This window comes from Bubalus kerabau, chromosome 4 (genome assembly GCF_029407905.1).
Source record: "Bubalus kerabau isolate K-KA32 ecotype Philippines breed swamp buffalo chromosome 4, PCC_UOA_SB_1v2, whole genome shotgun sequence".
Taxonomy (NCBI): Eukaryota; Metazoa; Chordata; class Mammalia; order Artiodactyla; family Bovidae; genus Bubalus; species Bubalus kerabau.
In genome coordinates, this window is record NC_073627.1 from 141,165,169 (window position 1) to 141,178,050 (window position 12,882).

The 12,882-nt window shown below is 47.0% G+C and overlaps 1 protein-coding gene across 2 annotated transcripts in view; it reads left to right on the plus strand.

Annotated features, from left to right (window-relative positions):
- Nucleotides 1–1,607: 1,607 nt before the first annotated feature.
- The window catches only part of LOC129650388 (dihydropyrimidinase-related protein 2), a 79,398-nt gene continuing 68,123 nt past the window's right edge, over nucleotides 1,608–12,882 (plus strand). Inside the window, exons 1-4 of one of the 2 annotated variants that reach the window (XM_055578781.1) lie at nucleotides 1,608–1,967; nucleotides 2,058–2,153; nucleotides 5,273–5,361; nucleotides 7,125–7,309. In XM_055578781.1, the coding sequence (XP_055434756.1) occupies nucleotides 5,342–5,361; nucleotides 7,125–7,309 (205 nt within the window). In that variant the 5' untranslated portion in view covers nucleotides 1,608–1,967; nucleotides 2,058–2,153; nucleotides 5,273–5,341. The remainder of the gene's footprint in view (nucleotides 1,968–2,057; nucleotides 2,154–5,272; nucleotides 5,362–7,124; nucleotides 7,310–12,882) is intronic. The other variant, XM_055578780.1, reaches the window with a different exon arrangement.

Below are 12,882 nucleotides of genomic sequence, written 5' to 3' on the forward strand. Positions count from 1 at the left end.
CTAAATAGATTTTTTTCCTCCTCTCCATGGTTGCCGGAAGGCATAGATTACGTTGGGATTCTATCTATTGTTTGATATCTAGTAGAGAAGTTCAAGGCCAACCCAGATGTTTTAGTCATTGTACTTGACTGGGCAACCTTTGATAGACTGCTCGCGATCAAGTGGTTCAGCTTCTTCTTTCTACAGGGATTCTGAAGTAAGAGCATCAGAGAAGGACTTGGACAGAGCCAAGGGGTCCCAACCTGTTCAATTTCTAGCCCAAGAAGGGAGGCCTTAAAAGCCCTGTGTGGTAGCACCTCTGGCTGGGGAGTTAGGACTACCCGTGTTTTAAACGGATTCTGGGTGGTTCTCTCCATGACTCAGGATATCTTTCTTTTTGAGATCGCCTTTCCTTCATTCCTCCGGCTTCTCCAGTTCATCTCCTGGCTTTTGACTTCATTATGTGAACTGGGGGGCCAGTCTATAGCAATGCACATCCTTTGAGCTCCTTGGGCACTGTTAATCCTAACAGTTTCTCAACAGAATTGCAGGCAGCATAGAAATGTATTCCCCAGCCCTCCCCACATCCCTTGCCTCCTGCTTCATTCCCCTAAATCGTGTAGGTGAGAGTGACTACTAAAGAGACCCGGGCCCTAGACTGAGGCTTTTTTGGCCCCAACAGGCGCTTGATGCTCCTCCCTTGCCCCCAAGTTCCTGGCGACCCCAAGGCACAAAAGGATGTTTCAGGGCGGGGTTTCCATCCCCAGCAGCGAACTACGTCTTCCCTGGCTGCTTTCCTTCCCTGCTTAGAGCAGTGAGGGCTTCAGACTTTCTTTTCCAGCTGCCAGGCCAAGGATGCCCGAAGCCTGGCCTCCGGCTCCACTTCTCCGCAGCCTCACCACGGGCCCGCGCCTCTCCGCCCCCGGGGGGGTCCAGCCGGGCGCCGGCCGCCCACAGGCCCGCGTCCAGCCGCCCCTCTCGAGGGCCGGGCGTGGCCGGCGCGGCGCCTCGCGGAGCCTTCCCGCCCCGCTCCCCTTCCCTCCGCTCGCTGCCATCTGAATTCCCCCGTCGACTCCTGGGCGGAGGCCGAGCGAGCCTTCGCGAAAGGCGAGGGCGGCGGGAGGAGGGCTCGGGCGCCCCTCCCGGGCGGCGCGGCGCCGGCCGGCCGTGCAGTCGCGCGCTCGCCGCCAGCAAAGCCATTGGCTCGGCGCAGTCACCCCACGCGGGGCTGCAGCGGCGGCCTCCGCGGATTGGCGCGCGGGCGGGCATCCACCGGGGCGCGCGCGAGCGGGTGCGTGCCGCCGGGGCCCCATCTAAGCCCACCGTCTAGGGGCTAGACTCCCCCTGTCCGTAACGATCACCCCTCCGCTATCCCTGCATAGCTGATGCTGCATTTGGGGCCTCTGCCAGCCCCGGTGGCCGATGCCCTGGTCCAAAGAAAGGGCGCGAAAGGCGCGCTCCCCGATCGGGCGCACGCACCGACCGCCGCCCTCGGCTGCACTGCAGCAATTCGCGCACTCGCGCCGCTCCCCTCCCCGCCCGCACTTATTTGCACATCCCACGATTGTGACCAATCAGGACTCGTCTCTCTCGAAGCGGATGGCTTTGGCCCGAGAGGAAAGGGAGTGGCTGGCGGCGCATGCGCCGCGGTGGCAGACTTGAACCGAGGCTTTTATTGCTGTAGTTTATTTCCACCCCCTTCCCTCCTGTTCTCTCTCTCTCTCTCTCTCTTTCTTTTTTTCCGCCCTAGCTGGGGCAGTGCTGGAGGAGAGGAAGAAAAAGAGACAGAGGATTGCATTTATCTCTTACGTTCCTGATATTTGCTATCAGCAAGACCAGCTATTCGACTGCACATTTTTCAGTCCTGCAAAAAAAATAACCAAGTGTCTTTCCTGGCAATTTTTGTTTTAAAGCTGCTCTTTTGAAATTAATTTTTTCCCAGGAGAGAGATGTCTTATCAGGGGAAGAAAAATATTCCACGCATCACGGTGAGTTGGGTACTTGGGCGATATGCGATCGGCCAGCAACATTTTTTTTGTAGCACAAATGGTCTAAAGAATATTTATTTTTTTTTAAAGCAGGGGGAGGAAGAGGAACCCAACTTTTTTTTTTTCTCTTTTCCCTCTTGTTAATGAAGAAGGCGATCGTGATGGGAGACGCAATCCTATGGAATTGTAAGCCGCATAGTTTCTAAGGCATTAAAATAGGACCGTGAGTGCATTAAGGTCGTTTTAGGTAGCGCGCCAGATCCGCTGTATCCTTTTATTGTCAGAGCGAGATGCTGCGGTGCCGGCCTGCGGGGTGTAAGCAAATGGATCCCAGATTGAATATGCATGGTTGAAGCTCGGATATTGTTCTCCCGGCTGCGTGCTGCGGGGCTGGACTCCTGGAGCCTGATGGGGGAGACGGGGAAATGGATTCTTCCCCATTTCCCGCCCCCACCGTAAGGGGCTTTCTGGAGACTTCCTCCGGTTCTTCAGAAAAAGGAGCGATTTCAGCCCGGAGGCGTAATGACAGCGGAGGGATGCTGAAAAGGGCTGGGTGTACCGGGATCCTGGGGAAACGGGAAGGAAAAACAGGGACGTGGTGATGAGCAGAGGAGGAGGTGCGGGGACGGGGGGGTTGGTAAGGACGGACAGGCGTGGGCTTTTTGTTGACCAGGACCGGTTTTTGATGGCCCTATTGGCTTTCTCGCCCCAGGGTTTGGGGCTGGGATCCTGGCGGGGCTCTGGGCTCGCTTTCTTGTGTCTGTAGCCAGGGAGGCGTCCGTGTTGGCTTATACAAAGCGGGCTAGGAGGGTGGGCGTTGGGGACAGCACGGAGCCGGGTTTGGGGAGGTAATGGCGCTGCGCGACGCGCCGAGCAGATGGCCCGGCCCGGCCTCGGCCAGACAATGATTGCAGCAGCCGGAGATGCGGGCGCAGTCCTGGGCCCTGGGGTCCTTAGTCTGTAAATCAGGAGCTCCAAGCGTTGACTCTGCGATGCTTCGGAGATGAACACAGGTTCTTGTTCCCGCTGCTCCCCCGCCCCCATCTCCTCTTCTCGCCAGTCTTAGCTCTCTGCATCCCCGAATGATATCCCGCGGAGGGACGAACGCGAGGGAAATTCATTGTTATATAATGATAACGCGATTGCAACTGGTAGAACCCAGGGCTGAGGCGGTGACGGAAAGAAAGAATCTTTGAAAAGTCACGATGTGTTTAGGGCTGGGTCTGAGGGCGCGCTTTCACTGTGGTTTCCTCCTTAGCCACCGGCACCCCGGCTTCCACTGGATGCACAAGGGCACACCCATCCGCAGGAGTGGGATGTGGGAGCGAACGCACGGGGGAGGGGGCGTGTGCCCCGGAGGGTTTTAGAGGATGAGCTGCTAGAGCAGAGGCGGTGGCTGCTAGCTTTTTCTTGAGGGCGAGAGACCCAAAATCCCAAAGGGCCGAGCGCGGGGGCACACCACATTATGTGTTCATTGCGCCCGAGAAAGGAATCTGGGGCGTGGGGTGGGGGGCGGGTGGAGAGCAGATTTGCTGCAAGCCTGAAGTAATCCGCTGTCTTCGTGAATGAAAAAGGCAGTTTCGGTTTGACAGTGTGGGGAGAAAAAAATTTAAAAAGCAAACAATCAACAAGACTGATTTTTTTTTTCCCCTCAAAAGAGCGCCCCCTTTATCCTTTAACAAAATCTGGTTGCAGGATAGTGGGACCTATAGCATGGTTTCCCTCCCTCCATCAACACGGCCAACCTCTTATGTAAGAAGCCACACGAGTGAGCTGGGCTGTGATGTTTCTCTCTCTCTCTCTTTTTCTTAACATGATGTTGGCTCCGGGATTCGCATGATGGCTGAGACAGGTACCGCAGTGACAAAGCGAGCAGGTGGTGAAGGGCAGGGCTTCTCCTTGCCTCCCCAAGGATATTTATCCTGTCAAAGCTGGGTACTGGGGAAGTGGGGGAGGTCATTGTAGACAGTTCATGCACAGGATCAGGTGACTTTGGGCCAGTGGTTTAACCTCTCTGAGTCTTAGTTTCTATCTGTGTCCTGGGAACAATAATCTGGCTCCATCCACCTCACAGGTTTGATTGGCAGCTGGAGTGACATGGTTTACAGGGCAGGATTTTGTAAAGGCTTTTACATTTATTTTATGTAAATGCAGGAATTGTTGCTGCCTCTTTATTCTGTCTCTCCAAAGTCTGCAACAGAATGAAGGCCCCCACAGTGTACACAATTAAAATAATCTTAATGTTTTTCATTATGTTAGAGAAACAATAAATACTTTTTAAACCCAAGTGTGTGTGCATTTATGTGTAAAAGTCTTTTCCCCTATGTCTCAAGCAGCATGTATTTTTTTTTTTAAAGAGTTGCTTTAATTTTCTCTTTTTGTTAAGTGCTAAACATAAATTGCACTTGATGAGAATATTATTTTTAATTGAATTTTGAGTTATTGTTAAAATGGACTATATTAAAACCATATTAAAAGGGCATTTAACCCTTGTGTGGAATAATACAGGTGTGTATCCGTTGAACACAGAATTTTAGCATAAGATTCCATCAACAGCATTTGCTATAGAGATGAATCATTACATTCTTGTGACTTATGGGCTGCTTGTCATATATTTTTTTTGCACCAATTAAAATATAAGTACATGTATAGTCAATAATGGTGTGAGAGTTTTAGAACTTGTCTTCTCATCTACTTTATCTGAAAACTTTACCTTTTTCTTAACAGCTGAACAGTTAAAATGATGCATCTTTGAAGTATTTTCTCCCCACCTACAGTTGCTGTGATTTACCACAAAGATAAAGAACATACTGAATTGAAACCTTGCTATGGTTGAACCAAATGTGTTTGTGTAGAGTATCCCATGACAACAGACTTTGGTTAATTTTTCCCCCACACAAACCTCGCCAAGAATTGACTTCCCCTACATGTAGGTGTATTTTGTTTTAAAATGAAGTTTAGCCTAAAGCTATTTAAAGTAATTGTCTTCTTTATCTGAAACGTTTTTAAATAGCTCTTTAAAGAGAGATTGTTGGGCTTTTTTTTTTTTTTTTTTTTAATTCTTTTTTGCTTTTGGGTCTAATGGAAAGAGATTTTTTCCCTCTAGGATAAGCTTTGAATTTTGCCAGTATGTTCTGACTCATCAAGTGATGAATAGGTTGCCATATACAGGTTCACCTTTGTCAGTGAGTCTTTCCCAAATTGGCTCATTTTGAGCATCCTTTGAAACAGTGAAAGTGTTCTTAGCTCATTTGTCTTATCTTGGGTCAGGAATGCATTATGACCTTACTGCTTCTTCGTTTCAGAGTGATCGTCTTCTGATCAAAGGAGGTAAAATTGTTAATGATGACCAGTCATTCTATGCAGACATATACATGGAAGATGGGTTGATCAAGTAAGTGTAACTCATCATCTTGACAAATTTGGGTACCTTGCAGTGTTCCTAAGCATTATCTCCAATTCAGATGCCTAGTATCAGCTCTAGTGACTTCAAAGAGAGACTAACTTAATATCTGTTTAAACACAGCTTGATTGCTGGTAATTAGTGAATTTGAAAGCTCAGATTTAGGGAATTCAAAGCTACAAATAGATGCACACCCATTTCCTTACGTGTTATGTAATTGACTATTTTTAACCAATGTGACACAACGTCTTTTTGTTGCCAAATACTTGGGTTATGATCCACTGACTATATTAAAGGTGTTCCTAGAACGTAGTTGTTGTGTGGGGAGGGTAGGACAGTCAAAGGACACAGATACAAAATACAGCCTCATCTGTTACGATGGCACATCTGCTTTCTTAATCAAGAATCCAAGTTGTTGGGGCCAAAGGGTACCAATTAATTACTAGGCCACAGAGACAAATTACTGCCTCATTCAAGGCAATTTTAGGTTTCGTTCTTTAAGTGTCAGTGAACACAAATAGGACTGCCCTTGTGTTTACTGTGTATTGTGTTTCAAAGGAGAAAACAACAGAACAGTGATTGATTTAGGGTATTTTTGGACCCTAGAGGGTTAAGTGCATTGAGAACATCCCAGTATCCTCATGCCCTTCCAACTGGGACAGCTCACAGGGCTCTGGAGAAATAGCACATCTGTTTAAAGACAAACACTGTAGCGAATGACATCTTTTAAATAAGCAGCATTTATCAAGGGCCAGCAGCAAGCCAGTCCAGAGGAGTGGAAAAGTGTAGTGAGCGGGTCTGTTGCCTGGAAACTCACACCCTGATTTATGATCCTAAAAGAGGTTTTAACATTTCAACATTTAATGTTTTCTCCATGTGTGTTTGCTTGTGACAGTCTCAGCTCCAGGCTCTCAAATACCATGACTTTCATGTTCCATTTTCCCCCAACTGGAAAGCAGCATGATCTGGTCTGTAAGACTCTGGCGGAAGAGTGAATAAGCCCATGTGCTATTTTTAGTCATCACTAATTTGTTTTAGAACTTGACCAACTCCTTGGTGATTAGTTTTGCCTTTTCAAAAAACTGACAGAAAGATGTAGCAGAGGTATTTTTTTTAAAAAATGGGAAATGAATTCATGTCACCCACAAATGAATATTACTTAATACATATTAATGAATTTGATTTATATTCATTATTCATCACAAATGAATAATTTTCTACCTCTGTTATCTAGAGGTGCTAATCATATTTTTAAGTAGTTTCTATCATAGTGTTTACTTTTTATAATAATAATGTTATTATTTTTGCTTTGTTTTGTTTTACTCCATATTCTTTTAATCCTCATTTCTCTTTGTTGAAAAGGGTATGGTGAAAATAAATGTAAAGTGAAATCAGGTCTGGAGAAAACTGTTATAGGATAAGTAACTCAACTGGGTGTGTTATAAAGTATGGTGGTATTTTATGTAAATACCTTGGGGCTTTGTTATCATTTGGTCATATGGGTTTTCTGGTAACTAAACCTTGAATTGGCCTCTGATGCCTTATTTAAATTTTGTCTTCTAGTATGCTCTACATTGCTTCTTGTGGGTAGGGAGTAGGGTACAGACATTATGAATAATAACAATACCAATAATCTGAAAAGTCTTTGGAATATAGAGAAGGAATGTTTATGGGCTTGGTGAAAGTGTCTATCAGATGCTGTTTGATTTAGGACATTTCATTTACGATCATTATTGCCCACCCTGTTTATTTAGGCAAATAGGAGAAAACCTGATTGTGCCGGGAGGGGTGAAGACCATTGAAGCCCATTCCAGAATGGTGATCCCTGGAGGGATTGACGTCCATACCCGCTTCCAGATGCCTGATCAGGGGATGACCTCTGCTGATGACTTCTTTCAAGGCACCAAGGCAGCCCTGGCTGGAGGAACCACCATGATCAGTAAGACAGCTTACAAAGAATATTCTTAGTGCCTGAGAATCATTATCATGTGAACATGAGTCTGTGTTGTTGAGTCTTTCCTTCTTAAGGTTGCCAAACTGAACAGTGGATGGGTCTTCCAAGTAAGGGGAGTGATGGGGACAGGCCAGCCTTAGGCTCATTTTCTGTCCAGCTCTAAGGTTCTTCAGTTGAACTTGAGAATTTCAGTAGGATTAAAAAAAAAAAGAGTGGCTTCTTGCTTTCTCTACTCTAGAGCTTTTGTCTTTCTTAGATTGAAAATGTGATTTGATTGTGATCACTTTGAAAACAACAGTCCTTGGAGTAATCTTCAGGGCTATCAATTTTGAGCCTTTGCTCCTAAGTATTTGATTTTGACTTTTAAAGAATTCCCAAAGGGTGTATCTTTTTGGAATGAGGCCAGGGTACAACAGATGAATTGTTGAACCAGGAACTTAATTCTACTGATAAGAACATCAAATGGAAGGATTACTTCCTGCTTGGGGTTTGACATAAATGGAGCTGGGCAGTCCTGCTCAGAGAAGCACCTGAAGATATCAGTTGTTGTTAAGATATGAAGATTGTTCTGCCATGGACACCTTGATGCCCCATGAATATTGCTCCGTAAGATGTATGCTTTTCAGTCAGCCAAATCTAAAGTATATTTCCTAACAAATGTGAAGTGTTTGTTTGTGAATGGTCAGTTTCCAGCATGCCTGTTTATTGTCCTTTTGACAAATATCATTTTGATTTTGAGAAGGTAGGCAAGTTGTACAGTGACCCACTAGACACATAATTTTTAAATTTTTATTTGTTTATTGAAGTGTAGTTGATTTACAAAGTTGTGTTAGTTTCAGGTGTACAGCAAAGTGATTCAGTTATATATCAGTGCATGTCTATTCTTTTTCAGATTCTTTTCTATTATAGTTGTTACATGATAGTAAATATAGTTTCTTATGTTATATAGTCAGTCCTTGTTTATCTGTGTATTAATATATATATAGTAGTGTGTATCTCTGAATGTCAAACTAGTAATTGTTCCCTCCCTCTGCTCCTTTCCTCTTTGGTAACCATAAATTTGTTTTCTATGTCTGTTTGTATTTTACAAATAAGTTCATTTGTATCAGTTGTTAGATTCCACATATAAGCAGTATCACATGATATTTATCTTCTTCCGTCTGACTTTCTTCACTTAGTATGGTCATCTCCAGGTCCATCCATGTTGCTGCAGTTGGCATTATTTTATTTCTTTTTTTTTTTTTAAGATTTTATCCAAGGATGAAAGCCAATATACAGTCTGTCTTAAAACCTTATAGTTCAGTTTAAAAGAGGGTCAACATGGAAAGAACTCAGTGCTTTATGCTCTAGAAAAACCTATCTTACTGGTTACTTTATGAATTGATGCTCTTTTTAATGTGTAATTGCAGGGTCTGTTTCTGAGCTTCCTCTTGTCCTCCCAACCACTTGTCAGAATACTGCCAGCCCCTTCTAGTCTGAGCTCTTTGACTTTTAAATCAAGCATTCACCTTCTTGTGTCCTTTCTGGTTTTCTGGGTGTCATCACTGACCAGAAAAAGCTTTTTTTTTTTTTAAGCCTTACTTCTTTCTTACTGCACATGTTACCTCTTAACCTAGAGGGTACCATTCTTGTGGTTGCAGGTGGTGTCCACACACACTTTGGGACACTGGCCTAGTGTGGATGCCTGCTGCTTTGTCAGTGGTGTCTGTTAGGACTTACCGGCACCAGTGGGAATTTCCACTCCTCCTCCAGGGCGGGCTGCGGAACCACACTGGACCTTAGAGAAACAGACTCCTCGGGTGTCAGCCTGGAAGACCAAGTCAAGGTTATAATCTGCCTCAGTTTGGAGTCCCTGTCGGGGCCCTGTAGGCCCCTGCCTTGGTCACAGATTGTTAGTAAGTCACAAATAATGCTTCCTCAGTGGCTCAGACGGTAAAGAATCTGCCTGCAATGCAGAAGACCCAGGTTTGGTCCCTAGGTTGCAAAGATCCCTTGGAGGAGGACATGGCAACCCACTCCAGTATTCTGGAGAATTCCATGGACAGAGGAGCCTGGTGGGCCACAGTCCATGGGATCACAAAGAGTCAGACACGACTGAGTGACTTTCATTTCACTTCAAGGGAGTGATAGATGATGTCTATCATTGGGCCAAAGGACAGCCCTAGGAGGTATAAATATATCCAACGAGGATTCTGGAGATCTGGTCTACCTGCCACACTGACCTGTTGTGTGACTTTTGGGTGAATCACCTCAGTTCTTGTGGCTGCTCGTCTGCACAGTAAAGGATTTGCACTAGAGGATCCTGGATGTCCTTTCCAGCTCCCACATTTGGCAACTCACTGAGCTCAGAGATGGAGTTTGCCTCTAATCACTTGCACTTTGCTCCACAGATCTGTAAACGCTCTGCTTTTTCTCCACCTTACTTGAAAGACTCCATCCTGCTTTCTTGATTCTGCCTCTTCACTCCTCACACTTGATCCATTCTTTGGTTCCTTTCCTGCTTCTTGTCCTTTTCTTTCTTTGGCCATGCTATGTGGCATGTGGGATCTTAGTTCCCTGACCAGGGCTGAACCCGTGCCCCCTGCAGTAGAAGCGCAGAGTCTTAATCACTGGACCACCAGGGAAGTCCTCTTGTCTCTTTCTGCCTTCCCTCCCCGACCCACCTTCACTCATGAGCACATCTCTTCCTGCTGACACCCTGACCTTCTGTTTGGCCTTCTTTCTCAGCAGCTGTGAGCATCTTTCCCTGACTTTCAGGTGGGTTCCTTCTGTGGAGGGGTGTGGGATGTCTCCAGAGTCTTGCTTCCTGGACCACAGGCCCAGAATAAACAGCAGATGGCCTTATTGTGCATTGGAGCGAAGAAGGGGGAAAAAATCTGACTGCCTGCCCCACTCAGTTGGGCAGAATGCAAGCATCTTTTAAGGCAGAATTGCTGGCGCAGTTAAAAAGTGGGGAGATTTAATGAACAAATCTCAAAAAATGAAAGTAAGCAGAGGTGGTGGGAATGTGGTCCCAAGTTGTCACACTCCAAACTCCACTGCTTGTATATCCTTAGGGAAATATTAACTGCTCCTGCAAGTGCCTACCCATGGTTACTGACCTGTATAGAATTACCACTGCCTGCCTTTCCCTTAGGAGACACGTGGTAATAATACAGATGAGGAAATCAGAATGTTTTTTTTGCTTGCCGATTATGCATTCTGTATTGCTTCAAGTGAGTGAGTGGCTAGAGTGTGCTTCAGAGAGGAGCCTTGCAAAGAGGAATAATGGCTAGCTGAGTGAGACTTCGTTGGCACCCGTGACCTGCTCTTTCAATGAGATTGTAGCTTCTTTAATGAATATTGAGGCCAGCACTAAATACTTCGGACACTTTGAAGAGTTTGAAGTGAAAACATAGAAATAAGCCATTGAAGGAAGTTGGTACCATGCTCCCCGTAACCCCTCTCTCCCATCTTTCTGCGTTGCTCCAAGTCCTGTTACTTGATGTGTCTTCACCTGCTGCCTGCTGTGCATTTCTCAGGTCACGGGACCTGGAGGCTCCATTTCTGTCTGTAAGGCACAGCCTGCAGTGCAAAATGCAGCCAAATAGTGCCAGTTTGGAAATGGAGGTGACACGTCAGTGGCAGACAATAATATTATTGCCATGAAACAGAGGCTGTCTTTGAGAAATGTACAATGAGATCTTTGTAAGGGGCCCTCCATGCGGGGCAGAGGGAATGTCCTTTGCCCTTTTGGTCTGGTGATGGGTGGGCAAAGGCTCTAGACACACACCCTGTAGGCGGCATCCAGACCAGCTGAGGGGTCATGGAGGTGGCAAGGGTGCTGCTTGTTGAAAGTGCTGCTGGCGTCCTGGGGGCTCTGTGACCATCAGAGTTGTTCAGACCCCAGAGTCTTTAGGAAGCAGGCAAGAACAGTTATCTCCATTTTATAGAGGGGAAGACGTAGGCCAGAGGGCAGGGCACTCACCCAGTTCACCAGTGCAGGTTACAGGTATGGGAGTGCATACCTGCCACTGCGGCTCCACCACCCGCCACCTGTGTGACCTGCTTTAAGCCTCACCTGCAAAATGGGGATAGTTGTCACTGAGATCGACAGTGGAGGCATCAGAATAGGACCCGGCCCTCAGTTAGCACTCAGCTGTGGTGGTTATTATTGTTCCATCTCACATCAGGTACCAGAAACCTCCCATCTCCATAGAGACGCCCTCTGGATCTCTACTCTCTACAGAGCCAGAGGAAAGAGGCTCCAGCTGCAGGAGGACCGACCTGACCATTTGGTGGGAGCGGGGGTTCTCTAAGTGTGGTCAGCAGACTGGGTTCCCTGATGTGACTTGGGGTGCCTCTTAAAACATTCAGCTTCCTGAGCCCTACCCAGCCTCTTGACCTGGAGGGTCTGAGGGGACCCTTGAACCTGTATTTGAATCTGGTGATTGTCACGTGAACTTGGGGAGCTGTTGGAAAGTCGGGCTCTTGGAGGTCCATGCCAGATCTGCAGACTCTAGATGGCTAAGGATCTTGCCTTAGTCCTCAGGACGTTTGTCCTGTGTTATGGTTTGATCATGGCTCCTCTGCCTCTTTTGTCTTTATAAAAATTAATAAATTAATTTATTTTTGGCGGCTCTGGGTCTTTGTTGCTGCACACAGGCTTCTCATTGTGGTTGCTTCTCTTGTTGCATCTCTCAGGCTCTAGAGCACAGGCTCAGTAGTTGTGGCACATCGGCTTAGCTGTTCTGCGGCGTGTAGGATCTTCCTGGACCAGAGATGGAATCTGTGTCCCCTGTATTGGCCAGTGGAGTCTTAACCACTGGACCACCAGGGAAACCCTGTCTCTTTCATCTTCATCCCCCTCCCCCCGCCACCCGCCGCCCCCAGCAGTGTCTTACTCCTGAGACACCTGCTCCACTGATGCGTGGCTGAATGAATGATGGGATGAGCTTATTTGCTCATGGGACTTGGTTTCCTGCTTCATCTGAGTGTCATGCCAGTGGACCAAGAATCCTGGGGGTGGGGAGCAGGGTTTACACGTCTGATGTTAACAACGTTCACTAGTTGTGTTCATTTCCACCGAAGCAGCTGTCTCTTTAGCACTGCCCTCATTTCTGTCGCCTGCCCCTGGCCACTGCGGTCCAATCAACTGTTGGAATGGTTGGGGGAGGGAAGTTGGCGGGGAAAACCCAGAGCCTGAGCATCAGTCTGAGGTTGTGAATGGGGACTGCTCCTTCCCTCTTTTGGAAGGAAGTGGGGATGCTGGTCGTCTCATGAGGGAGCTTGCTCTCTGAGTGCACAGGGTGGTCCCTGAGCACCACAGAGGACTCAGCAGTCATCTCTGAAGCCCCTTGGCTTATCTAGCTCTTCCTAGAGAGCCATGCTGGTGGAGGCAGAAGGCCTACATCAAGGTGAAGGGCCTTCCTGGACAGGTGTGGCTCAGAGCGTCCCTGCGGCATATCCACTGCTTGTCATTTCTTCATCCACGTGGTGCTTGGGTTTGCTCCCTGCCTCTGACGGGTCCATGTGTGAACACACACATGCACTGGAATATGAATGCATCTGTAATCCAT